The 26,212-nt window shown below is 38.9% G+C and overlaps 3 protein-coding genes across 5 annotated transcripts; all 3 read right to left on the bottom strand.

Annotated features, from left to right (window-relative positions):
- Positions 1-1,468: 1,468 nt before the first annotated feature.
- On the bottom strand, positions 1,469-5,042 carry timm10b (translocase of inner mitochondrial membrane 10 homolog B (yeast)). The gene is made up of 3 exons (XM_084073879.1): positions 4,792-5,042; positions 4,474-4,569; positions 1,469-4,267 (listed from the first exon to the last, which is right to left on the bottom strand). The coding sequence occupies exons 1-3, from the start codon at positions 4,831-4,833 to the stop codon at positions 3,434-3,436; spliced, it is 972 nt and encodes a 323-aa protein (XP_083930005.1). The 5' UTR covers positions 4,834-5,042; the 3' UTR covers positions 1,469-3,433.
- A 3,137-nt stretch (positions 5,043-8,179) lies between these two features.
- LOC311057473 (uncharacterized protein) lies at positions 8,180-13,392 on the bottom strand. 2 transcript variants are annotated; one of them, XR_014601958.1, is made up of 7 exons: positions 13,268-13,392; positions 11,718-11,834; positions 11,347-11,389; positions 11,098-11,207; positions 10,304-10,359; positions 8,544-9,291; positions 8,180-8,513 (listed from the first exon to the last, which is right to left on the bottom strand). XR_014601958.1 is itself a non-coding variant. In XM_084074430.1 (6 exons), the coding sequence occupies exons 1-6, from the start codon at positions 13,278-13,280 to the stop codon at positions 8,776-8,778; spliced, it is 855 nt and encodes a 284-aa protein (XP_083930556.1). In that variant the 5' UTR covers positions 13,281-13,392; the 3' UTR covers positions 8,532-8,775. The 2 variants fall into 2 exon arrangements, 1 of the variants encoding a protein (XP_083930556.1); XM_084074430.1 differs by lacking the exon at positions 8,180-8,513 and having other exon boundaries at positions 8,532-9,291.
- A 451-nt stretch (positions 13,393-13,843) lies between these two features.
- On the bottom strand, positions 13,844-24,960 carry LOC311057024 (uncharacterized protein). Of its 2 annotated transcripts, none has more exons than XM_084073901.1 (7): positions 24,820-24,960; positions 24,248-24,646; positions 21,853-21,965; positions 20,954-21,110; positions 19,238-19,753; positions 16,265-16,376; positions 13,844-15,098 (listed from the first exon to the last, which is right to left on the bottom strand). In XM_084073901.1, the coding sequence occupies exons 1-7, from the start codon at positions 24,878-24,880 to the stop codon at positions 14,993-14,995; spliced, it is 1,464 nt and encodes a 487-aa protein (XP_083930027.1). In that variant the 5' UTR covers positions 24,881-24,960; the 3' UTR covers positions 13,844-14,992. The 2 variants fall into 2 exon arrangements, with proteins under 2 accessions (XP_083930027.1, XP_083930026.1); XM_084073900.1 differs by having other exon boundaries at positions 24,200-24,646.
- Positions 24,961-26,212: the final 1,252 nt, after the last annotated feature.

The following is a 26,212-nucleotide window of genomic DNA, read 5'->3' on the forward strand; positions in this document are numbered from 1 at the left end:
TGGAGATTTCTTTTGTTAATTTGATGACCAGCCAATTGAGGAGACTCAATTGAGTCTTCTACTGACCAGCCACCTGGTCATCACATTATTGGATCAGGAATGCGACAATAACAAAAACATCTCCATGAATTCAAGGCTTCATGGGGTTTGTAATTGATAGAAAATAAGTAGTTTTTTTTGGTGAACAACTCCTTTAATAATGTAATGGTTGTGCAGGGGTTATAATTACAAATATAATCAACACATACACATTTCTCTTAACTTTGACCTTTCACCAAACAAATAGTCAGTAGGTCAGTTCACCTTTGATTTTAAAACCATGTGAGAAGGTCATATTTTATATATTTTATATCACTGGTAAACATTATGGTAACATTTTACTGTGCCAAATGTGCCAAATCTCACTTCACAATCAGCTACAATCACGACAAAAATATATATATATGTATGTGAAAAATAATTTGTACACTTAAATCTTGTTTTGAAGTCTATTGACCGGAAGTTATACATGCTTTGGTACGACTTGACGAGCGTGTTATTTTAACTAGTCTACATCCTATAGCCTGGGGGGATGGTCGGTTGCGCTGTGATTGGGCAACCACTGACGCCCAAGTAACAGTACAGTAAACATTCATGACAGCATCGGAAACAGCAAAAAGAAAATGACAGAGTTGATGAAGATGAATATACACATAAAACATTTCGAAGTAGCCTAACATGTAGCCTACTGAACATAGGTGTAACACATCTCAGAGAGATATTTAAAAGAAAAAGAAAGGAGACAAATTAATATAAATAGATTTTTTTTTTGCTGTAGCACTTTGAGCTACATTTCTATGTATGCAAAGTGATAACGCTCATCTATCCAGCTCTTTGGTAAATAGAAAAAGCATTTTCATTGTCAGGATCCCAATTGTATTTTTATTTTTAATCAAGCTGATACAGGTAGTACTCTCTATCCATATTGGATGAAATTGCTGATTTAACACCATAGAATCTAACTGGTAGTTATAGCCTATCCATAATAATGTAGGTATTACATAGCCATTGACAATAGGTCTAATATTTAATATAAATCAAATATAAAACAATCCCTAAACTTGTACTTGAGTACATGTACTTAGTTACTTTACACCACTGCCTACTTCCTCATCCTATCTGGAAGAGATGGATTTTAGCTACAACAAAATAAACTAGAGTTAATTAAACTCTTTACACACCCATTGCCAACTGTTGCTTAAGAACCACAACGAGCCAATCACAGCCCGACGATCTCTGGCATATGGGATCTAGATTTAGACTGCTGAAATGCGTAGAAAATGCAATACTGTCACCTGCTGGACATAATTGATTCTGCGTCTGCCTGTCTAGTCGCGGTTGAGTTGGTAGATGCTGGGGAATTAAAACCTCCATGACAAGGTCATACTGAGATCCAACTTTATTGAACAATAAAACATGTATGAACCATTCCATCTGTCAGCTGGCCCATCCTGACAAACATGTAGGTTATCTTGTAAAATACACAAGTGTACAGTACTAGACAATAATGGTTGGTTATTCATCAGTAGAATAACCATAATTATACCATAGCTTTCCTATATTTTTTTAATAATCTTATTCATTTTGTATTCATTTAATTAATGTTATGCTTTTAAAAAGCCTTTTATTTTATGTCAGTCTGCAAATGCCTTTTCATGCCTTATGTGAATTGCCGTTGCGCATGACGTGCTATAAAAAATACTCACCATGCCTTCTTTCATACTTCTATCTTACCTATCAATAATTTTAAGTTGTAATCATCTCTATATAATATAAACACACATTTTAGTTGACTATCATACTGTAATCTTGTGCCATCACATGTAAAGACGTCTTTCAAAATCATGTTTTCTAAGTTCAACACAGGAATCTTTCTTGGTGATACTGCTGCTGATGTATGTAGGAACAGTTTATCTCCACTCAATTCAACGGACAACAGGATCACACATTTTGAGCAGTGAGCATAAATGGCACATGTACATGTATGATATATTTTTGGTTCACTCCAGTCAATCAGTAGTTTTTTTTTATTTAAGCTGTGCCTGTTATCCTCTCTGACAGGGAATATTAAGATGATTGACGTATTGGGTCTAATTCAGCAGCCACAAGACTGCCAAACACGCCGTTTAATAATACCTTAACACAACATTCTAAATACACCGCCCACACTCAAGGATTATAGTTTTAGCGTATTTTATCTTAGAGGAGCAGAAATGTTTTGAGCCAACACATACGTGATCTCCCACATATAAATACCAACTTCATACAAACATTGATGATTGTCTCTATATGTGGCAACACATGTGCATTGTGCCATTGGCAAAATGTTGGCTTTCTCCCTGGGCAGTATTCTATCTCATCTTTGCTGTAGATGATGAGGTGTATTGCCCTTCTCAATGTGACATTTCATAACATTGCCATGGCAACTACAGTATAACAATTGAAGATGCTGTGGGATTTATATGACCAAACATAATTCTGAAAGCAACACTGTAAGAATAAAATTGACCACCTGGACCTTGCACAATGATAATTTTGTACTTATAAAATAATCTAATTGTTAAAATATGCCAAAATGTATTGTGAAAACAATATAGAGTACAATATACAGTACTGAAGAGCGTATTGTGCTGGTATAAACATATCACATAACATATTTTTGAAACCATTGTAATTTCAATTAATTTATTCTCGGTTGTTATGCATTCTGAGTTATTGTTTCAGATAGGTTTTGCATCACCGTAGATGGTGTTATGACATCTCTCAGGAACCATCCCCTCTGGCTGATCTGTCCCTATAGTCTGCAAACAGATACATTTGCTTTGGCATGAGTAGGTGAATAGGCTGTGCATAACTGTAGTTACGGTTTTCTGGAGGTGGCATGCCCATTTCCGGTTCCCATTCAGTTTTCCATAGCGTCGCTTGATTGCTGCGGCAGCAGAATTAAACCAAAAAAACTAATCTGCAGCCACACCAATCAAGTGAAGGAAAACGAGACTAGTTCTGAACAGATTTCCAATATTAAGTGTCGGGCCCCTGGTGGTCTTGAAGAGCCAGGGGGCTCTATTCATTGTATTTAAGTGCAGACATCATGTTGGCAAATTATTGTAATTCAATCTATGAGCTGAGGCATTACACCATATTGTAGAGCAAAACAGCTAGGGACCCGCCTGCTTCATACACATACTACAGCAGCAGTATCCCAACCTTTTCTGGATCAGGACCAACTCGAAAATCTCAAAAGTGGCTTGCTGTGTTCAGTGGTCAGATGGGTGGGCAGCTTGCATTTTCAGAGGAAGAATGCCATGATTTTTTAAGATAGATATTTTAATATGCTAACTATTGCAATATCCTCTCAGCCCATAGGTTGGGAACCACTATACAGTGATGATCGCTATTTGTCTGCTGCTGGGGGAACCTCTTGGGGTCTATCTGGGACTGTTACGCTCTCTATGGCTTTAGACATGATAGGAACTGCTATAGTCGACACAGGCGCACCTTCTGGTGATGCAACCGGTGTTGTCAGCGTAGGCATAGGCTGAACAGAGGCTGGGGGAACCGAGTTTCCAGATTCAATCTGCACTCCACCCAAGAGAGGAGGCAGCTCGGTGACAGTTGGGCGCGTTTCTAAAGGCAGGAAAGCCGCGACCTGCGGTCCATTCACATTCTCTCTATTAAGTGCTGAATGATCAACTGTGTCCATTACCGGTGTGAGCAGCGTGGCCGCAGCCATTTTGCTGGATGCAGAACCAACAGGACCCAGCTCAATGGGAACATCCAAGGGTGTTGGTGTTAAAAGTGCACCAGCCACCTCTGGCATCACAGTGGCTTCACCTAAAACAAAGGAAGGAGGCAACACTTCGGGCATATGAGCTAGTTGTCCGGGTACATCGGCCGATTGAACCAGCCCCATGTCAGTCACAGATGGAGAGATTAATGCAGGTGTTTCTGAGGACGGAGATGGTGAAATGATGGGGATTTCAGGTGCTGGTGAGCTTTCAGCGGCAGCGGGCACACTAGCCGCACCGCCACCACCCAACTCCTCCCCCACTGCTGGAGCTCCAGCTGCCGCTGCTGCCGCCGCCTCTGCCGCCACAGCCGCCGCAGTCTTGGCCTCCATCTCGTCCATCCGTCGCTGCACCATCTTGGGCATCAGCTGCACGTAGGTCCCCATCAGGCGGTGGTTGGATCGGATCAGCTTCCCAGCACAGCTATCCACACATCGCTCCTGGGAAAAGATTATATTGATATCAATAGTTTTAGATTGGTTTACCAGTAGGATTTCAATCACAAGAAAATCCTCATGATAATAAAGTACAAGAAATGTCACCAAAATGGTTACATACATACATGTAATCATTTGATTACATTGTTTTGATTTTATTGTATACAATTGGTATACTATAATTATAAATAATATTTATACCAACCCACCTCGTCAAAAGTGAGGCTTCTGTAGTTAAAGTTGCTGGAGCATCGCTGGAAGCAGATTTCTGTCATGCGGTTGTAAACCATCAGGAAATCCCGTAACTAGGAGAGAGGACCATTGATTTATACATTGTATACAATTGAAAACTTGCGAAATGGGACAGTCTGCAATGATACTATCTACTTTCAGTACATTTTGATACCAATACTTTTGTACTTTTACTCAAGTACATTTTGAATTCCAGACATTTACTTGTAACAGAGTATTTCTAAATTGCAATATTGATACTGTAAATTTAGAGTAAATTCACACAGATTGCTTACGTTTCTCAGCTGTCCATCTATTGGGGGCTCCATAGGCTCCATCTCCTTCAGAAGTTGTCGACTGGTCTGGTGAGCTAAATGATTATTTACCAGCGTGGACAGCAGGAAAATAGAATTCTAACGTCTTTTATCGAAATGTAACGAAGGCACAGCGTTACAAAATGTATTGCACAGGACAGCTACTACAATGTAAATGAATGTATTCTTGTGACAGATTAATATAACATGACTTTCACATGGACGCCGCCATCTTTCTCCAGCACAGTGTACATCGATGTTGCCAGGTTTTGTGAGAGAATTAACCAACCAGGTCTATGAAAACAAGCCCAAAAGAAGCGAGAACATATTACATTGATTGGCTATTTGAAAATAGCCGATCTTCAAGCTTCGACAAGCATTGTAAGCTTGTAGATTGGCTATTTTTGTACAAAAATCTTGGAGGAAAAAAAAAAAATCAGGAATCTTTTTTGAAACATTTTAACAACACAAATCTGGGGATCCCTGGCATTAAGATGGGGGTCCGCAGACAAACAAATACTTATTAGGGGTCCTTGACTTGAAAATGTTTGAGAACCACTGGTTTAAACAACATTAGGAAACAAGCCCAAATAAGTAACAACTATACTTTAAAAACAACCCCCCAAAAAACGCAACCCGTACCAATATTTTACAAGAAACTTTACAGACAAGCCCAAATTCGCTTATAATAAGCAGACATGGCAACTCTAACAGTGGACACGCCTCCCGCTTCCGCATGTATGTTTAAGCCACGCCCAAACTGAAGCCTGATCTATACTTCGTCGCATGACGGTGTCGCGCGTCACCTGCTTCATCCGTTTTCTATTTGATGTGAAATGAGTCACACACAGTGATGGAAAAAGTACTAAAAATGTTAAGTGTAAAAGTATCAATACTGCAATATAGAAATACTCTGTTACAAGTAAAAGTCTGGAATTCAAAAAATGTTTTAATAAAATAAAGTGTGAGGCGTATTTTCATGCTATGGAAGCATTTAGGGCCAGGGACTATTATTTGTTTTGCTTATTTTGCCATAAGGGCCACTGTTTCACAGGATGAACAAATTACAGTAGGCCTATGTATTGACCAAAACAACCAACTATCAGTACATTCAGACAAACAGCATGTCCCATATGCCCCCATAAGCAACCTTCTCAATGACTTATTTCATATGGTGCATAAATTCACTGTTTTATTCACAGTTATATAGACAGGCAGACCTTTATTGATCCTCATGGGGAAATCCAGGTGGCATAGCAACAGCAGTAGCATGAAAAACAGGATAGTTACATCATGTAAGTAGAGACATAAGAATGAGATCAAAATAGGATACAAAACTAATTATAAAAGATAAGATACAAATAAAATAAATAGACTTAGAGGCTGACCCTAGCCATCTGCAATTGGTCTAGTAGAAATTTGTTTCATTCCTTGCTGACACAAACACATTTATCTAATAAAAAAACAGCCTGACCGCCAGAGAATTAGTATACATTGCACGGATTTGTGCACGTCATTCCGTGCATAGTCGCCTAGAAACCCCCAAATTCCGTGCATATGTACGGGGAGTCCCACGGTGGGCGTAACCAGTCGCAACCCGGAAAAAACAGGAAGTAGAGCAGTCCCCACAACCAAATTTACGATTCTGTGCCTATCGGTACGTAACTCAAACGGCGCTGAGTAGGCTCAAGGGAATGTCGCAATGTTCAGGACGGCAATTCGCTCGCTTTAGCTCGCTCGGTGGTCCTTCACACGGCGACAATTCCCTTGAGACTGCGCGCCTCCGAAATGGTTTAGTCACAATGGGGGAGATGCGAGGCGGCTATGCACGGAATTTGTGGTTTTCCAGTAGTCTATGCACGGATTTTGAGAAACGTTGAAAAACGTTCAATGAGAACGTTTCCTCTGGCGATCGGGTTGCAAAAAACATGGCCTCGGCTTGACAGTCGCCTACAGCCATGGAACACAACTTATGACATGTCAAGAAAGAGGTTGTAAACCATGCACACCTAAACAGCAGAAGTCCCCATAGATCTGGGGTGAGTAATGTGATGTTCTCTGATCTTATCTCCAAGTCAACAAGGTGGAAATTTCCATCCACTTAACCTTTACCCTTAAATGCCACACACAATCTTTCACCCTTTTAGTATTTAATACTTTTTATGTAATATATTTAAAAAATATTTTTTAAATATTTTTTATTATTTCATCTGTGTGAATTAGAAAGACAGGTTTAGAATAACGGCTTTGTCATTTCTTAACAGTTTGAGAAGGGGAGAAAATGTGGAGTCTTGTTATCATAATTAGAGGTGGGTAGTAATGAGTAACATAATGTAGTTATAATTACTTGAGTAACCTTTTCAATAACATGTATTTGTAAGAGTAGTTTTAATGCACCATATGTTCAATTTGACTCAGTTTGTGAGTTAATTTATTCCTTTACACGTGGGTAAATGAGTAAAACAAAGTAAATGTTTTCAATTGGGGCCCATGACCCATCTTTCTCCCACCCATTTTGCCAGCCTAGGCTGGCTCAGGGTGGAAGACAGGGTTAAACAACTAAAAATGGGACTGGCGTTCAAAATTGTAAATGAAAATTTGCCCGATATGCCCCCTATTCCCGCATATCTGAGTAAATACCTCCAAAAGGTTAGTGACACCCACAGTCACAATACCAGAGGGAGTGCAAACAACAATTTGGTACCACCCACCCATAAAACAAACATGGGCAAATTCTCCTTCTACAGCACTGCCACCCAGGTTTGGAATGGTCTAACCCCATCCCTCAAAAAATGCAGTTCGCTGGGCTCATTTAAAAGAGCCTTAAAAAATCACCTTTCAGGAGGCCAAAAGAGGAGGTAGTACCATTTTCCCGTTAGACAGCCGACCCCCCCCCCTGTTCTTGTACATATCTTTCCCCCCTTTTTTTTATTCCATTGGCTGTACATAGTGTTGTATATATGTATGTATATATGTATATATGTATATGTGTATATATATATGTATATATATATATATATATATATATATGTGTATGTGTGTATGTATGTATATATGTATATGTGTATATATGTATATATGTATATGTATGTGTATGTATATATGTGTATATATATATATATATATATATATATAATGTTTTGCTGTTTTTTTATTATTTTTTTATTTCTTTGTGTAATGATATTTGAACTGTGGTGCCACTATATATGTCTATGAATTGAATACCAAGGCCCTCATTGGAAACAAGTCCGCAAGGACTTTTATGAACGGACCTGTTAGACAAAGTATTTTAAATGTAAATGTGTTGTTTTACATTCTTTTGCCTAATAAAATATTCAATCAATCAAATCATCTGGGATGGCGTGAGAGCCCTCATGTGTATGTTTTGTCTATGTTACTGTATTGTTTCTTGTCATTGTTTGTGTGTTGTGCCTGAGGACCCCCTCGAAAACAAGGATCTCCAGGGGTTTATCCTCCAATAAAATTTTTAAATAAATTATTTGTCTACATTCCACTTAGCTTACTTTTATTTTTTGCCAATTTGTATTAAATGCACATTCTGATTGTTGCATTCTCTCAGAGAGACTTCAGGGAGATTACAAATTAATTCTATTGAACAAGCACATCATTTAATATTTTAGACATTTCAATTACATTACTTTTACATCTTCTTGATCCGTTATTGTTTTTTAACAATACTTTTACTTGAGAAGAGTTTTGGCTAATCTACCCACCCCTGGGTAACGATACAAGCGAAATCAAGCAAGATGCTGTAGGTGAAATATAAATGTAATATACACAAAATGTCAGCATGTTGTCAGGCTCATGTCTGATTTATACTTCGTCATACAATGTTGTTGCACGCCGAACATAGCAGATCTACAACCTTGTGGCACGTCGTGAGCTTGCAGATTGGCTATGTTTGGCACATGCAACACCGCCGTGCAACAAAGTTTAAATCAAGCATTAATCTTGCAGGCTATTGTCATGGTCAAAGCTGCTGATGAAATGGTCAGAGTCATCATGGATCATCTCCACCTCCACTATCTGTGTCTCTCCTTCCACATGACCGCCAATGGAGCAACCCATCCCTCCCTCGTCCTCCAGTAGCCCTCCGCCCCACTCCCTACTCACCACAGTGTCCCATTCTCCCATCCCATCCCAACCCCTCCGCTCCATCATTTCCCTCTCTCGGTCCCTCTCCTCCGCCTCCAGGGCCAGCTGTTGGCTGTTGAGGTAGATGCTGTTACTGGAAGCCACCGGGCTGCTGTTTCTGGCCGGGAGGGAGGCCCCCTCCTCTGTCTCTACCTCCAGGAACGTGGCCATCACGGGGGTCGTGGTGTTGACCAGCGGCTGGGAGAGCTGTGCCTGCAGCTGGCCCTGGGTCCGGGTCTGGCCTTGCTGGGAGCGGTGCTTGTGCTTCCTGCGTTTCTGAGCCACGTTCAGATTGATTGAGGCGTAGTTGATGTCAGGCTCCACAGGCTGGCATAGGTTGGTGGTAGAGATGGAGAAAGGCGTAATCAGTGAGAGTCGTTTCCACATGAAAAGTTACACTGTTTTTGTATATATGTTGTGTTCTATTCTATACTATTTTGCACCTGTTTTATTTGTTATTTAAGTTATTCTTACATTTTTCACTGATTGTTATATATTTTATACGTTTTATTTAACACACTTGTTTTATTAAGTGCTTTATATTATTGTTTATATTGAATTCACTTCCCTTGACAAAATATTGCAGAGGTTTGTGACATGCCTGTTTGCAAAAATACAGCAATGGCAATACAAACATCCTGCAGCACAACCATGATGTTGCAATAGTAGGGTTCTTTTTCAGCCTGTTTGCAGGTATAAATACAGCAATGGCAATATTAACATCCTGCAGCACAACCATGATGTTGCAATAGCAGGTTTTTTTTCCAGTAGCTCATAGCATCCTGTGGCTTGTAGACTTTCATGCATTTCAGAATGGGGGAAGTTTATTTTTAGACTCTCTCAAACATATTCATGGTGTCATTGACCACAGCCTGTACGTATATATGTCAACTATCCTCCGTCCTGAAAGAAATATTGTGTGCTACTGGCTGCTAAACGTGTCTAAATAGCTTCAATACTAAATATACAAATTGATTGATTGATTGGGCCCCCTCCTTTGTTCCCTCTACACCAAATCTCTTCTCCAAAAATAACCGATCTATAAGCTCACAACGCTGTTGTGAGATTGTACATCTGCTATTTTAGCTGAACATTTGCCCCAGGAACCAGGATAGGGATGCTAGGTTTCATGTCTTTGCTACTTACACGCATCATGGGCAACAAAACAGCTAGAAGCATGTTATGTATTAGATCTTAGTTGTACCATGTGGTACCTGTCCTGCATAGCAAAATCCTGTGTTAAGTTAACGCTATGTGTAAAAATGGACTTACTGTATTAAGGTCCATTAAACTGATGATAGGCTACTGAGGACTTTGCAGTGTGCAGGTCTGAACTTACCTTTTTGATGTCGTTTTGTCTCTTGGTCATCATCTCATAGCACACATCCTCAAAATCTGAACAAGTACAAACACATATATGTTGTGATGCCATTCAAATGTGTAGGAAAACTAATTGGATTTCATCTATTGTGGTATTAACAACCTCACTAGGACTATTGACTAGCTATAAGACATTGCTAATAATGTACTGTAGCATTTGAAACAGTTAACCCTTCTGACCTCCACAAAGGGAATACAGACTATTTTAGAGGCCGTACACAGAAAAATGGGATGTGCTCACTTCCTACATCATAATATTACCATGAATATATTAGTGGGCCTACAGTGGTTTTAAAAAATGTGCAACCAATGGGCAACTCAGAATCTCAAGGCACACCCGTTTTCATAGCAGAAATAGCCCATCTACAAGCTGTGCTAGTTTAGCTATTTTCTTTGAAAAAACAATTTCTATGTACTGATAGCAAGAGAAATACATGATTCATAACCTTTTGTTATATCGCCATAATGATGTGTGGTTGTCACAAAGGCACACCGTTTAGGAACCGTTTAGAAGTTGTATTGAATGAATGATGGCATGTATGCTTGTACAGCTCCTGCGTTTTTGCTGATATAAATACATCATTATGTTGAATGAATGAAGGCATATGCTCGCCCCCTACGTTTGTGACGTTTGTGCTGATCTTACCATGAATACATCGGTATGTTCAAAGAATGAAGACATGGGCTCATCTCCTATATGTTTAGTACCATAAGAACATAAGTATGCTAAATGACTGAAGGTAATAGGCTTACCTCCTACGTTTGTGTTGATATTTCCATAAATAGGATTTTCCTGCTCAACATGATGATCATCATGATCATGAAAATGATCAGAAAGTTCCTCAGCCTCAGCCATGATGATACTAGAAATAATGTTGTTGATTTATACAGGTATTGTGTTAATATAAAACATTTAATGTTTTCAAATATGTCTGACTTTATAAAAAATGACATGTACACAGTATCACTTTGTGTGGTGGTTGTGCTGTATGAAATCTTTACCTTTGTCTTTGATGTGCCTGCACATGTAAACGCTCATTAGTCACTGTAAAAAGAAAATGTTAATGAGAAATTAGCTTAAGAGAAACTGTGGTCGACTGGTGGTCAGAATTAGGTAATAATTCAAATCATTTAATGTCAACAATAACAGATCTCCTTTGTAAAAGCTAGCAGATAATTACAATACAATCTGACTAAATAGCCTTTATAGTGTACTTTGAGGTATAACCTTGTCGCTTGTTATGTTTGGGATGGTCATATGATGAAGTAGAAATTAGGCTTAAGAAATACTAGAAATCACCCAATGGTCATAAGTCATAAAAGAAACCAATCAGGAGATCAGCTCAGAGGAAAGTGTTTGTTATTTGTTATACCTTTGTGTGTGGCATTCTTGCGTCTCAGGAAGCAGAGGAAGACATTGAGACACGTAGACAGCAGTAGGGTCAGTGCAGTCAGGGCCAGGCCCAGCCAGACACCTGTGCATGCGTCTTCTGTATGGAACAATATGCTGTACTGTAAGACAGTGGTTCTCAAATCTTTTTATGTCAAGGACCCCCAAAATAATATGTATTTGGCCACGGACCCCCATAAAAATAAAAAATAAAACAGCCCAGAAGCAAAGATTTGAGTTACAAATGTTTGCTTCAAAGATTTGCAGATTTGAAGTTTTCACGATTTTTGAAAAATAGCAGATCTACAAGCTCATAGAGCGACACTCGGTGCCGCACCATGAGCTTGTAGATCTGCTATTTTTGAAAAAAAAAAATCAATGAGCTTTGAAATGTGTTTAATGAGCTTGTATATCTGCTATTTTTTAATAGCTAAACAATAAAATATGGTTAAAGTGGTTAAAATGATTGTGACACTATATTAACTAATTTAGCTGGGGACCCCCTGGTACCCCTCCAAGGACCCCTGGGTGTCCCTGGACCCCACTTTGAGAACCAATGCTGTAAGATGCACTTATTTTTCATTTCAAGGACGCCCAGGTTGATATGCATTAGGCCACAGACTACAATTTGATAAAAAACATTTTTGACAAATGGAACCAAATGGACCTGGAAACGTCCATTTGTACACTCTCAGAGTTACAAACCCATAAGGGTCCATTTGGACGCCTGGACATTCCTACACACAATATGAAGTAATTATAATGACATGCTTGCATTGTTGTAAGAACAGCTGTAATGCAGAGTCAAATAGGCCTATAGTGAATCCTCGTATTGCCGAATAGCATGGTTCTGGAGGAGATATTTGTACAGTGTCAGTGCATCTGCCCTTATCAAAAGCAGAACAAGCTTTGCTTTAACAAATTCAACCAATATCCAATCTATTGTGCTCAGAAAAGTTTCTGAGCCCAAGAGTTCAAAACTTGTAATCCCTATATGAGTGGATCAGATTTGGATCTTGGGTGTTAAATATATTATTTGATTAATCAAACTTATATTTCTTATTGACATAATGTTTGCTGAGCTAAAAAAGATTTAATCCACCCATGAGCTAAAAATGCAATTTTGGTTCATGGCCGACTTTGAAGGATTTTAAACTGTATATCAGTCACTGTGAATTCCTCTGTTAATTTAACTAACTAACTAACTAACTCATTTAATCATAGGATACAGTTCTACACCTCAGTTAAACTAACTTGCGGGGAGATCCATTCTTGTTCCAGACAGTAGCCAAAGATTCATAACAAACTTGCAACCAATTCTCGAAAAGTTTTCACAAGTGGCACAGGGATAAGCTCTATCCTCTATTCAACTCAGTACTGTATGTACATTTCAAGGTATCAGGTGTCTACAGAGTTATACTTTTCACATGTTCTTTATACGTGGATATATAGTAATTAACAACTGTAAGAATCCAAATATGAAAGTCTTCTTGCAAAATATTAATATATTATTTCTGAAAACTGAAAACGTACCTTTTCTAGTCATATTCCAGTCGTACTGAGTATTACGGGGTTGTCTATCTGTCTGACTCCTCTGTTCTCTCAGGCATCACAATGTTGAATGTTGTTACACTGTACTCTATGTTTACCCTGCCTTCTCTCCCTCTCTCTTTCTGTACTTCTTTGAACGCTGTGAGCTCCTTTTCAGTTACAAACAGGAAATAAAGTAACCTCATTCTGAGGTACCCTGCCTCCATAGTTTGATAGAATGCAAGGGATGAGATAACTACGTGAAGATGAGTTTTTGTCACCTTTACAACCTAAGGTTTATGTGTGCAGTCTAGTTCTACACAATCCCATTGCAGTAATATTACTTGTGTATGTTAGGTGCATTTCATGGTCCTACTTTAAAGTGTCAGTGTGTTACATATGGATACATATTTATTTATAGTATCCTCTGAATTGAATACACAGCACCCCAATGGAAACAAGCCATAGTGCTTTCTTGGGTTCAATCCTTTTAGCATAGTATTTGTATTAAACTGTACTTTTACAAAGAAAATAAATACATATATAAATGAAATAAATGTATACTTTGATATGTACATACTTTATTCATTGTCATTCTCAAAGCAAATAAACAGTAAACAATAACATAAATTATGGAACGTGTCCGATGATAGTATACTTCAGTAACATTCTTACAAACAGAAATAGAGGAGTACAGGTACATTGCATGGCGAAACCATTCACAGTTACTGTAGGATCACTTTTTTTCTTGTTTTTCCATTTCCGACCACAACAGCGAAAGCAGGATGTCTTGGTGCATGAACAGGTCATATTTTTGTTTCAGATTGAGATATTGAAGCACATGCAAAAGACAACATGCGCATGTGAGATATTCCACTATAGAAAGAAAGCTTGGTTGCAGTCGGTATTAAGATATAAAAACTATAATAAAACAAGGAAGGAAAGAAAGAAAGAAAGAAAGAAAGAAAGAAAGAAAGAAAGAAAGAAAGTACAAGGATATAGTAAAAATTCATGGTAAGATACGGTATGATGGTATATCAAATGTATAAATAAAACAAAGGAAAAAATATCCAACCACACATATTCCTGCAAGACAAAAGAGCAAAAGGTGTGTTGACCAGTCTTCCTGTGTGGTTTGTGGTTCCTGCCCAGATGTTATACTGTGGTAAAGGTGTACACTGGAAGTCTTTGATGCAAGGCAACCGGACGTCAATAGGCCTTGTGCTAAAGTCATGTATAGGCGGTCCTCTCCGCTTTTGTATCTTGAGATTTGTCACTTTTTCTATACTGAGCCTGATTGTCTGAAAAACGAGTGGCGAACTTGTAGCACAACCGAGACACAGGAGGACGTTTTCTGGCGAGACTCAAAAAAGTTTGTCTCACACTGCTGTAGTCTGTTGGATGCGTGTCACGTTTTTTGATAGACAAGACAAACACAATGGCTGTTTTTGTTATTCCTCTCGGTTACCCACCCACACACACACACACACACACACACACACACACACACACACACACACACACACACACACACACACACACACACACACACACACACACACACACACACACACGGAAACCAACCACAATTATAATCAAAGACTTTGTTTATACACTGCATGGATGAATCAATGCCTAATGATTAAGCCTAATGAAGCAATCACTGCTTGTGATTAATCAGCAGCCGCCTATCTAGGACAATACAAACTTTTAATACACACTTCTGCTTCACACTGTTGTGGTCATAACACCATTCACTGGAAACTCCTGCGGTATCAAAGAGGTGTACTTTGTTGGAGGCGGAGGGGGCTTGAATGGAGGTGGTTGGTCCATCCTAGAGAATAGAACAGAATACAAAAGAATACAATAAAAACATTTATTACTCACCCACACATGCATAAATTATATTGAACTGAATTAAGCCTTCATGTACTCTCCCTAAAACCAGAGAAACTATAGGGTTAGAGAGAAAGTTGAAGTTGATCATTTACGGTTTCTCTCAGATATCTCAAATTAGTTTAGATCAGTGGTTCTCAACCAGTGGTCCTTGAGGGGGTTCCAGGTGGTCCCCAGCTAAATGATGGAGAGTTGGTAACCAAATGGACCCTTATAGATCTTTAACTTTTGGCAGTGTAAAATTAAACCAAATTTTGGTTTCATTTCGTTCATTTCATTTTACGATCTTTTACGCTCTTTTACGCTGTTATCTCTCCTATGGTACACATCAATACAGCATGGATTTGGTGACCCAAAAGTCTTGGGTTTGAGAGTCCAAATCTCATCAAATGCCGAATAAATAATGGACCTTTATATGAAAAGGGTTGAAAACAACTGGTTTAGATGATGGATGTGTCTTTTGAGTGTAAACTGAGAGTGTACATGAATGAAAATTAATTATTTTATTTTGTGTCATGCCACCTCGTGGCCCATTCCTCATGGGATTATTATGACACCTTTTCAAACACAATAACAATATTCGAAAGTAACGTTTTTGATACAAACAATGGTTACCGATATTGCTGTATCTATGTACAACATAGATAACGGAGCAAAGCAAAACAATACAGTATACAGCTTTTTCCAGCAGGTCAAATGTACACCTCATCTATGCTGCAAAGTCTTTGTTCAGTAAATCCTGCAATCATGACCATTATACTGTGCTGTATGGCTATCTTTCCTGCGCCTTTCACTTTCATTTATGCAATCACTATCACTTATGCAACATCCATTTCACGCCTGTGTGCTCAGAATACTCATGCTATGCCCTATACATTCATTCATCATTTCCCTTATCCTGAGGGGGTATGTCTGTTGTACTCTACTCTTGGAACATTCTGCAATCTTGTATGTTGCACTAATGTTAGTTCATGTTCATTGTCTGAAATTTCTTTTTTGTAGTATTGCTAAGAAAATCCCTTGCATGAACCGCATAGTTGACCATAAACTGACCGAATTTGACCACATGGGAGAGAAATGTTAGATAATATTGAAGATGCTTACTTCTTCTTTATGGTGTGCTTCCTGTAGAGAAACCCGACCAGAACCACCAGAGCCAGGATTAGGATGATGAAGAAGATGATCAACCACAGATGAGCGGGTCCACTGCTAGTATCTTATAGAAAAAACGAAAGAAAAAAAAAAGTTATTACAACATTGAACAGATGGTTAGAGGAAACCGAGGTTGAACCTCAACATACTGATCAGTATAGTTCCTGCAACAAATGTAGGCCTAGAGTATATTTGATATGTCTAAGTGGCATAGATAAAACTAAAACATATACAGTATACCGTATTTTTAGATCCCAAAAGTTTTTTAAAAATATACATTTCTGAACAGTAATGTCAAATATGTGATATTTTCATATATCTTTATAGAAAGAAACACTTTCTACCCTTCATAGGCCTTATTCATAAACTTGCACTTCCCGCTATCCAATCTGAACTCAGATCACAGTTGTATTGTAAGCACTATGGTTCTTCTGACCATATTGATCACTTATAATGGTGATTTTATTCTATGGCTGCAATTATGTTGTAGCTGCACTAATAGTATCTGCATATGGGCATATGGCTAAATGCCTAAATTGTAAACATTTTGGTAACTTTGACTGGTAATGTCCTTCGGGTACTTTTATTGAATAGGCACGGGTAGCAAACAATCAAGATACGTGTTTCAGCAGCCCAAAGCCTCTTCATCCAGACCCTTTTCCACTGCAACTTACAGCACCTGACCACACCACACCACACCACACCACACAACACCACACCACACCGCATCAAAATATCTACTGTTTCCATTACACAAAAGTACCCCCTCTCAAATCCACAGGTATGAGTAGCAGACTCTGGTCATTGACACTCATTTGTAATGTAAACATAGGTGGATGTCATTGCTTCTTGTCTAATAATCAGGGGTGCACATAACTGGTGCGCAGGTGCGCATGCGCACCCAAAATAAATAATGCGCACCACATCAGACGACGCGAGGCGCTTTTGCGTACCAACGGCTGGGACAGGAATTTCCAAGCTTTTATTTTTTAGCAAAACTAAAAAATAAAAGCCTGGAGAACGAGGACACATGCTGCACGTGATTGTGTCTGTGTCTCGCATCGCCTCGCATTGCCTGCGTGCACGCAGCCAGCTGCACGTGATTGTGTGAGTGTCTCGCATCGCCTCGCATTGCCTGCTGCACGCAGCCAGCAGCGGCTGTTAGAGGCACTCGTCACCGACGATGAACGCACCGTAACGGTGCAAAATATGCCGTGAACGTCCAAATCCGGCGGATAAAAGCAGCGCAGCACAGGGCACCAACCTTGGGGGCTTCACCAAACGGCTTGAGAAAAAAACCCCGGCAAAAATTGTCCCCCCCCCCCCCCCCCCGCGTTGACAAAACGAACCAAATGGATGTGTGATTAAAATACAATATAAATTATAATGTATTACAACTATGCTAATTATAATACACTATAATAGATTATAACTGTGATTATAATACACTATAAAGTATTATGTTTTACAACTATGATAATTATAACACACTAGCTAGAATACATTTTAACTGTGATTATAATAATCTATAAAGTATTATAATGTTTTACAATTATGATAATTATAATACACTATAATAGATTATAACAATACAATATAATCTATTATCAGTCATGTATTACAACTATATCCTGTTCTAAATTAAAAAAAGTCGGTGAGTGATCAGTCATTATATGACGTGTTTGGCCCCGTTTGGCCTAGCTCAGACCTACCCAGGACTGGGTACTTTTGAGGCACCAGTTTAGTACCACTTACACACCACACTACCCACTTCATTGTAGTGGAAACCGTGGCACAAGTGGGCGGTGTGGTGTGGGGTAGGGTGAGGCCATGCATATGGAAAGCTGTACAAGTGAGGCAGCTTAAACTGTACATAGAAGGTATAGATAATGTTTCACTGACATCTACTGTAATTAGATTAATATATTAATACACACCCGTACTGTCTTTTCAAAGGATCCAGCTAAGGGGATTGTAGTCAGAATAGATAAACAAATGTCTTAAATAAAGTAGGAAATAAAGTAGGTTCTATACAGAACATCCAGAACACTGATACATTCTGCACTATGGTTGTCACTACACTGTTCTTCACAAAGAAGGCCTGGAAGCCCTGCCTTGTCATATTGTCATATTGTCAAATTAGACCCAACTCCCCCTACTGACTTGATAGTTAAAACTGACTCTGTGGGTCTTGAATAAGAATGATTTCATTTTTGTCCTTAGGCAAAGTTTGTGTATCAACAACACATTTTTCATCTGTTTTGGTTTCATTTTAATTATGTTTTGTTTTTCATATAAACTGGCACAGAAGATCAGCTGGAGGTATTCTGTTTTTACATCAACTCTAGAATGCCCTCCATAAAGGTTAGGCGGTATAAAGAGAGGCGGTGGCAGAGATATAGTGCTTCTACAAAGATAAATGTTTTCGATTCAAAAGGGGATGAACTGTCTTCTACAAGAGTTTCGATATGCCTACTTGTGCATATATATTTACCATAATATAAAGCAATTGCTTTATCTTTGTGACTGTTTGATGTCATTGGAACATTTGGGATAGTGTGGATATATTTCTTTTCTATTTAAAAACATATTTTTCTACCATTACGTTGCCATTCTATTCAAATTTGTTAATAGGCAAATATGACCTTTTCTAATGTGATTTAGGTATTCCTACTACATTTCATTTATGCTTGATCCTTTGAAAAGGCAGTACAGATGATGAATCTAATTAAGGGCAGTTAAGTGTGATCTATTCCATCTATTTATTGTACAATTTGAATGGGTGACTATAATACAGACCATTTACAGTAAGGTGCCTCACCTGTACATTTCCATGAGTGGTGGCAATTCCTCTAACTGTAAACATTCTAGACTGTACAGTCTATGCTGTAAGAATACTAAAAGAAGTGTGATTTGTGCTCCTACCCTCTTGAACTGCGTCATCTCCAGCACTCGTGTCTTTATCTCGGTCCATTTCAGCCAGTGTTGCCCTTTCTTCTGCATCACTATTGCTCATCTCCTGAGTAGACGAGGCCCCAGGTTCTCCATAGACTAATGTTGTCCACTCATTTGCATTTGTCGGATTTGATTCGGACCAGACGGTGGGTCGGTTAGTAACTGTGTGTGTGGTGAGCTTTTCGGTGGAGGTCGTGTTGGCAGCCAGCAGATCAGTGGAGGTGAAACGGTCAGAGGACGAGTGTGTGGCGCTGACGTTCACCTCAGCTGTGAGAGAAAGTACGGTGCCTGGAGAGATGGTATGATTGACGCCTGAGGTTGTAACGTCAATTTTAAAAGCCGTCATATTAGTGTCAACTCCCATGGTCCAGGTACTGGTATCGGCATATCCAGTGCTTGGGGATGTCATATGAGTGGACTCTGATGGTGTCACCGTTTGGTCAATCTGGTCCCGGGACTCTTCAGTCGTATTAGATGGAGTTGACTCTGCGAAACAAGAAGGGGCATGTAATATATACTTGATGAGACTTCTGTATATACTTAAGCATATAGTAATCAACTTTTAAAAAAACGAATTATTTCATATCACATTGTTGCACACTGGTGTTGCATGCAGAAAATAGCCAATCTATGAGCTCACAACACGTTGCGATGAAACACTTTGTGAGCTTGTAGCTATTTTCAGTGAGATACATGCTGATATTTTTTTATATTAACTTATTTACATGATAGGAACAACTACAGTATACAATTAGGACCTTGTTTGTTGGGGATACATACATTCTCTAACTTGTCCAACAGATGTCCCCCACGACTCACATGCTACTGTCAGAGCCAGAGGTAATATTGAAACTGTTGCTCACATCTTGTTGCTGTTGGGCAGAAACCTTGTATCTACATATTTCAACTTTCAATTTTATGTTTTTTCATAAATGAATGCCCTACTTTGTCATACTACAGTCTACAGTGACACACAAAAGTAACAAAAATAGCCGATCTACAAGTTCACCATGTGGTGAGCTAAATAATAACTATATTCGATCCTTTTTTCCATTTCCTGAAAAGTAATACTTTTTGACATACAAGGTTTCCACCGACAGCGATGATCTGTGGTGTGAGTACGTGGTTAGACAATAGACATGCAAAAATATAGCAGGAAATGTCTGTTGACGTCTGGTGGCTTGTTTCTCAGTATTGATTAAAATGTGTCAACAACAGCCTGCATACAGGAAGCTGAAACGTAGTGAGGTTAGACTACTAAGTTACAGGCTGCAAAGAAGCACCAGTATTAATTTAACACACATTTAACACACCAAGGATTTTACTGTGTTTTCAATTAAAATTCTTACTTACCCTCCTCACATATACTTTGTGTACTGATATTGAATGGGCCTTACAATTGTTAATTTGTCATAAATGTTGTCTAATTAGTAACTTTAAAGCTTTCCTTGAATTGTTTTTCTTTCACGTAGGCCTATTTTTGTTTTATTTTCATTTTTTGTTAAAGATTCCTTATTATTATTATTATCATTATTGTATTTGAAGCATTTTAGAAAGTCATCAATCTTCCAGCTTAAACTGTAGCTTATCAGATTCAGACACTCTTTGGAATTTCCTCCAATTTAGGCTTTTTGCAGTGAGACAGGAAGAAGACAAATGACAAATGACAGTGAAAGTAAAATTCACCTGTCTCTGAACTTGTGTTTCTGGCCAGAACGGTGATGTTGAACACTGCATAAAGGAGGTAATTTCCTGTTTGGACCGTCAGTGTGTAACTTCCTGCCTCAGCATCACCAACCCTCCACAGCTGTAAAGATTCATTCTGTGAAAGAGGCCTCTTGTCCTGAAGGTCAAAGCACAGACATGTTGGCAGGTGTTAAACTTTGATGTTCTCAGAAGTCACCAAACCGTTCCTCACACCCACTGAATGGAAATGACTCTTTACCTTTAGCAAAGTGAGTCTGATACTCAGCAGTAGGATGCCATGATGATTTGTACCGTGATACCATTTCACATGAAATGAGAAATGAGAGAGAGAGAGAGAGAGAGAGAGAGAGAGAGAGAGAGAGAGAGAGAGAGAGAGAGAGAGAGAGAGAGAGAGAGAGAGAGAGAGAGAGCGAGAGAGAGAGAGAGAGAGAGAGAGAGAGAGAGAGAGAGAGAGAGAGAGAGAGAGAGAGATAAAAACAGAGTAAGGAAGAGGTGGAGAGAGAACAGGGTGAGGTGGCGAGAGAAGGAGAAAGAGGAGGGGGAGAGATGGGGAAAGTCTAAGAAAGAAAAGAAAAGAAAAGAAAAGAAAAGAAAAGAAAAGAAAAGAAAAGAAAAGAAAAGAAAAGAAAAGAAAAGAGTGAGTGAGAAAGAGAGAAAAGTGAGTGAGTGAGAGAAAAGGAGTGGGAAAAGAGAAAGAGTGAAGACAGACGCTCAAAGAAAGAGTAAGAGACCAATATATAGCGATAATGTATCTGTTTCTACACAGTAAAATCCTCATGATAATTTAACTCAGAGTGTGCAAATGTCATTTGTCACAGATACAAATGGTTAAATTAACACTGAGTACATGTGTACATTAAAGTCTACAGTAAGCCTACCTTAGTCCAATTGTAGCGAGCATCAGAGGCAGTGCTCACTGAACAGTGAATGGTCACATTTTCACCAGGGTTAGCTGTAAAGCTTCTGCTCCTGTTACACTCAATTTCAACACCTAAGTGAAACAAAAGTGGAAAGTGCGATGATGTTTAATTTAAACTGACTGCAGGGGAATCTGCTTAAATTAAGGTTGTTTTATACAGTAGAAATAGTATACATGAGACTTTATTTGAAGAGAGGAGGTTCGACCGCACATCAACCAGGTACAGTTTGGCAGGTCCGGAACATCACAGGAGCAGGACAATAGCAACAGGTGTAGAAAGGAACTCACTGAAGCAACTTTTTCTGCAGATTTATTTACAGCCTTTTTGATTCAGGTGCAAAGTACACTGAAATGGGACTTGCATGTTAATACAATATAACTGGGGTGGTTGCAGTTTGTCTCCCTGCTCTTCTGGACATTTGGATCGTGTCAAAGGTCATGTCTCACCTAGACACATGATCTGACACAAATTTTGACCTGATGGTCAAGATTCAATTTATCCACTGAGCAAGCAGGCAGGCTCTATTAGCTCAATGGTAAAACACTTTAATGTATTTGTTTGAATGCTAGACGTACAGTATAGTATCCAGAAAAGATATGGCGTCTGCAAAGCACATTTTCTACTGATGTTCTCTGACTAACTAGAAAAACAAGTTCATGTTTGCCAACTGATCACTGAAAGAGGGCAAAATAATGTTTAATGTTTACAAAATGATTGATGAATTATAATACAGTAGCTACCCTGAACAGCGGGACGAGGAGATGCCAGGCAGAAAAAACACAAACATAACAGACTAAAGAAACCCACCAAACCTTGAATGTAATTACTATGGAAATTGATAGATAAATATTGGTTCCACATTGAGACTGTCATGGCAACATCCTCCAGCTGTGATAAGAAATAAAATGAAATGGTTGCAGCACAAATTTGTAGTCATACAGTATGGGATTCTGACAGGGCATTTAATTATGTGTAAACCCCATGCTGGGAAATACATATACTTTGAGAGCTCCTATATGGCAGGCTCTATCTGTCTGTCACAGGCTTGTTTATATGGAAAACGTTCAGTATCAAGACACCAAACGTATTCATACTTTCAGTGTATCATTCAGAAAAAGCCATGTTTGTTGCCAACATGCGACGAAAATCGAAGTTTATCTAATTTGGACGAGTTACAAAGTTTGCGTACAGTACTCTGAGGTTAAGTTGAGTTTGTTTAAAGTATATGTATTACTTTATTGATCCCTGTGGGTAAAATCTCCTCACAACTCAGTGAGCAGCCACTGAACAGTGCCTGGGGATCTAGCTCTAAGTTCAATGCTTTACTCAAAGACACTGGCCGGAGTAGGCAACTGTATGTCCAGTTCCTTATTGCAAATGAGAACTGGTCCTCAATTAACTTACTTGGTTAAATAAAGGCTAATTGTGGGCTCACTAAGGCGAGCACCCTAATGTTATCCTCACAATTTTTTTATGTTTTTTATTCCACCCGTTTTGTGAAATCTATAGTCCTTCATACGTTTAGTTAGAAACTGCATTCCAACTCTAAAATGTTCGGTTTGCTTAGGAATCATGTCAGCTATGATTCATATCTTTTGTATTTTTTTTTTTAACTTTTAATCACCAGACAAATCCCATTCATTTGAGAGGGAAAATGCCATTTAGCTATGGTGGAGCCAGATGAAATCATAAAAATGTTGACACATAATTTGTAAAGTCTCTACAATAAGACTCTTTAAACAACAGATACTTAAAATACAGATACAAAATGTTCACACATGTTTCTCTACACTCTATCCACTAAGCACATCCAATAATTAACTGCACCTACCACTTAAGTGCAAACTTAAGTCATTCTCAAGGTACAGTACACTCAAAACAAAAGGTGATTCTCTTTAATGTTAAACCACCAATTTTACCGTAACTACCAGTTTTACCTTAGCAACCACTGGTTTTACCCTAGCTAGCAACCGCCTATTAGACTAATACTTAACACTAGTATCAACACTCTAACAACAATTAACACTATCAACACTAATAATACAGAGAATAGCATATAGAATCACATATGATTGACTTAATATCATAATGAACAAGATCATGTTTAATTTTGGATGCTTATTGGCCACAAAGAAAGCTGCTTTTACTGTGTTTTCACTATTTCTACTTGATATAATTGATTTAAACTAAGAGATGAAATCAAGGCATGTTGAAAGTAATTGATCTGATAATTACACTACCTTTTAATCACATACCCGCTCACGGAACCATGAACCAAATCCTTTTGACAACTATGTCCTCTTACCTTTGACCTTTGGCTTTGTCTCAGTCCTAATGGATGTCCTCTTCTTACCTTTGACCTTTAGCTTTGTCTCAGTCCTAAAGGAGCCGTCAGGAAACGTGGTGATGTCACACAGATAGACCCCGCTGTCATGTTCCTCCACTGCTCCCAGGTGCAGAATGGAGCCTATCAGCCTGCCAGGGACACTGATATTTGGCTTCTGGGTTTCATTCACTAACTGGATGCTGACATTGGGCCAGAACAGGTGGGGTCCCATTAAAGCACTGTACACAACCATTGTGTGTGTCTCACGTTTCTTATGTGACTTATGCGCATCTTTCTTTCTCCATTCAATTTGAGCAATATGGATGGTGGAGTTGGACTGTTGTTTTACAATGCATGGAAGGCTGATGTTCTGACCCACAGTGGCATTCAGTGTTTCATGATGGGAAACCTCAACACCGTGGAGCCCTGCCAAATCAATCACAGAGAGAAAGCAGAGAGTGACAAAGACAAAAATAATCGCAATATCATATACCCCAGACCAGCTCATCTCCTCATAAGCCAATATTCACATCAATGCTGTGGAGTGAAAATGTAATCTTTACTTTTTACTATCAATGTGAACTTTCAACCTTCATTACCTTGCTTGATGTATGCAAAGAACAGGAGAGCGAATGCCGTCCCAAATATAGTCCTAGTCATGTCTGTTGTTCTGCTCCACAGACCAGCCAACACAGCATGAACTTGACAGATTTGAGTAAGGGACTAAAGATATACTAGATGACACACGACACATAAAGCCTACTCTTTGATCTATGTTTGAGAGAGAGAGAGAGAGAGAGAGAGAGAGAGAGAGAGAGAGAGGATGGCCTAGCCTCACAGGAAGCCACAGAGAGCTGGTGTGAGGCAGCAGCAGCAGCAGCAGCAGGGTTAACATTCAACAGTGCAGCCAAATGCTCAGACTTCAGAAACAATTTTCGATTTATTATACAATGAAGGAAAGAGATTAAGATCTGACTAGGACTACGTAGAGATAAATCGATTAATCTCTCTCTATCTCTCTCTCTCACCCTTGCACACACGCACATAGGCACGCACACATGGTCGCATGCACTCATGCACACACGCACGCACACACCCACATAATCTATGCCACTATTTAAGATGTTGATGATAATAATAACAATAACAACAACCACCACCGCTATTCAAACTATTCAAAACATGGAGTGCTGACCATAAGAAAAAAATAATATAAAAGGAAGATTGAAACAAACAAAAGTAAAGATAAGATAAACAACAACAACACAATGCTTATATTTAAGAAGATAAGAACCACAAATAAGAAATTAAATCAAATCAATTAAAAGTTTGGTCCACCATTTGGTCTAAAAGATGAGACAGATTCTGACCAGACTTTTGCCCGTCTTATTAACAGCACCATCTGCTGGTTAAGGTGTACAGTACCTTTCTGCGCATAACGTGTGGGGATCAGCCTTGCTTGAATGAGCTGTGCTCAGTTCTGAAATAAAGGTTTAACCACTTAAACCCCATGTGGTAACCGGAGTCCCTCAGGGCTCAATACTACTGTATTTAGGTTTTCCGTTATTTTGGGAAAAGCTTTCGCATAAAATAGCCGGTCGCCAAGCTCACAATGCGATGCTGCATAACACACTGTACCACACTGTAATACTATTTTAAGCATAACCATTCAGTTTGCAATCTTTGTTCTTAAAAGAATGTGCAGCGCTGAGATTTAGGCACAAGATTACAGAACTTCTTAGTTATTGCAATATATTTCCGTAGGAGTACACATACATGGGTTTATTTAGTGGAATAAGACAATTTCAAGAAGCACTATTTTTAAGCAACAATGGAAAACACAATCTTGTCCACGTGGGAGTATTAAACTGCACCAAATGGCCCAATGTTGCTCCAAGCCAAGAGCTTTCCTGTTTGCAGGGCTGGCAAAGGCATGAGTCCTCTGGTCCAATTAATCAAAGCTTTGGACTGAATCATAGTACCAACCACTAA

The sequence above is a fragment of the Gymnoscopelus microlampas genome (genome assembly GCF_963454915.1).
Source record: "Gymnoscopelus microlampas genome assembly, chromosome: 12".
Lineage (NCBI taxonomy): Eukaryota > Metazoa > Chordata > Actinopteri > Myctophiformes > Myctophidae > Gymnoscopelus > Gymnoscopelus microlampas.

What these genes read in the sequence shown, in the direction of transcription:
- LOC311057473 (XM_084074430.1), bottom strand. An exon ending in CAGGCACATCAAAGACAAAG is followed by an intron (nt 11,208 to 11,346) that starts GTAAAGATTTCA and finishes CATTATTTCTAG; the next exon opens with TATCATCATGGCTGAGGCTG. An exon ending in GACAAAACGACATCAAAAAG is followed by an intron (nt 9,292 to 10,303) that starts GTAAGTTCAGAC and finishes AACCTATGCCAG; the next exon opens with CCTGTGGAGCCTGACATCAA.
- LOC311057024 (XM_084073900.1), bottom strand. Translation starts at nt 24,880, where the DNA reads ATGACTAGGACTATATTTGGGACGGCATTCGCTCTCCTGTTCTTTGCA. An exon ending in GACAAAGCCAAAGGTCAAAG is followed by an intron (nt 21,966 to 24,199) that starts GTAAGAGGACAT and finishes TGTTTCACTTAG; the next exon opens with GTGTTGAAATTGAGTGTAAC. An exon ending in AGATGACGCAGTTCAAGAGG is followed by an intron (nt 16,377 to 19,237) that starts GTAGGAGCACAA and finishes TTTTTCTATAAG; the next exon opens with ATACTAGCAGTGGACCCGCT.
- timm10b (XM_084073879.1), bottom strand. Translation starts at nt 4,833, where the DNA reads ATGGAGCCTATGGAGCCCCCAATAGATGGACAGCTGAGAAAC. An exon ending in TAGATGGACAGCTGAGAAAC is followed by an intron (nt 4,570 to 4,791) that starts GTAAGCAATCTG and finishes CCTCTCTCCTAG; the next exon opens with TTACGGGATTTCCTGATGGT. An exon ending in GAAGCCTCACTTTTGACGAG is followed by an intron (nt 4,268 to 4,473) that starts GTGGGTTGGTAT and finishes ATCTTTTCCCAG; the next exon opens with GAGCGATGTGTGGATAGCTG.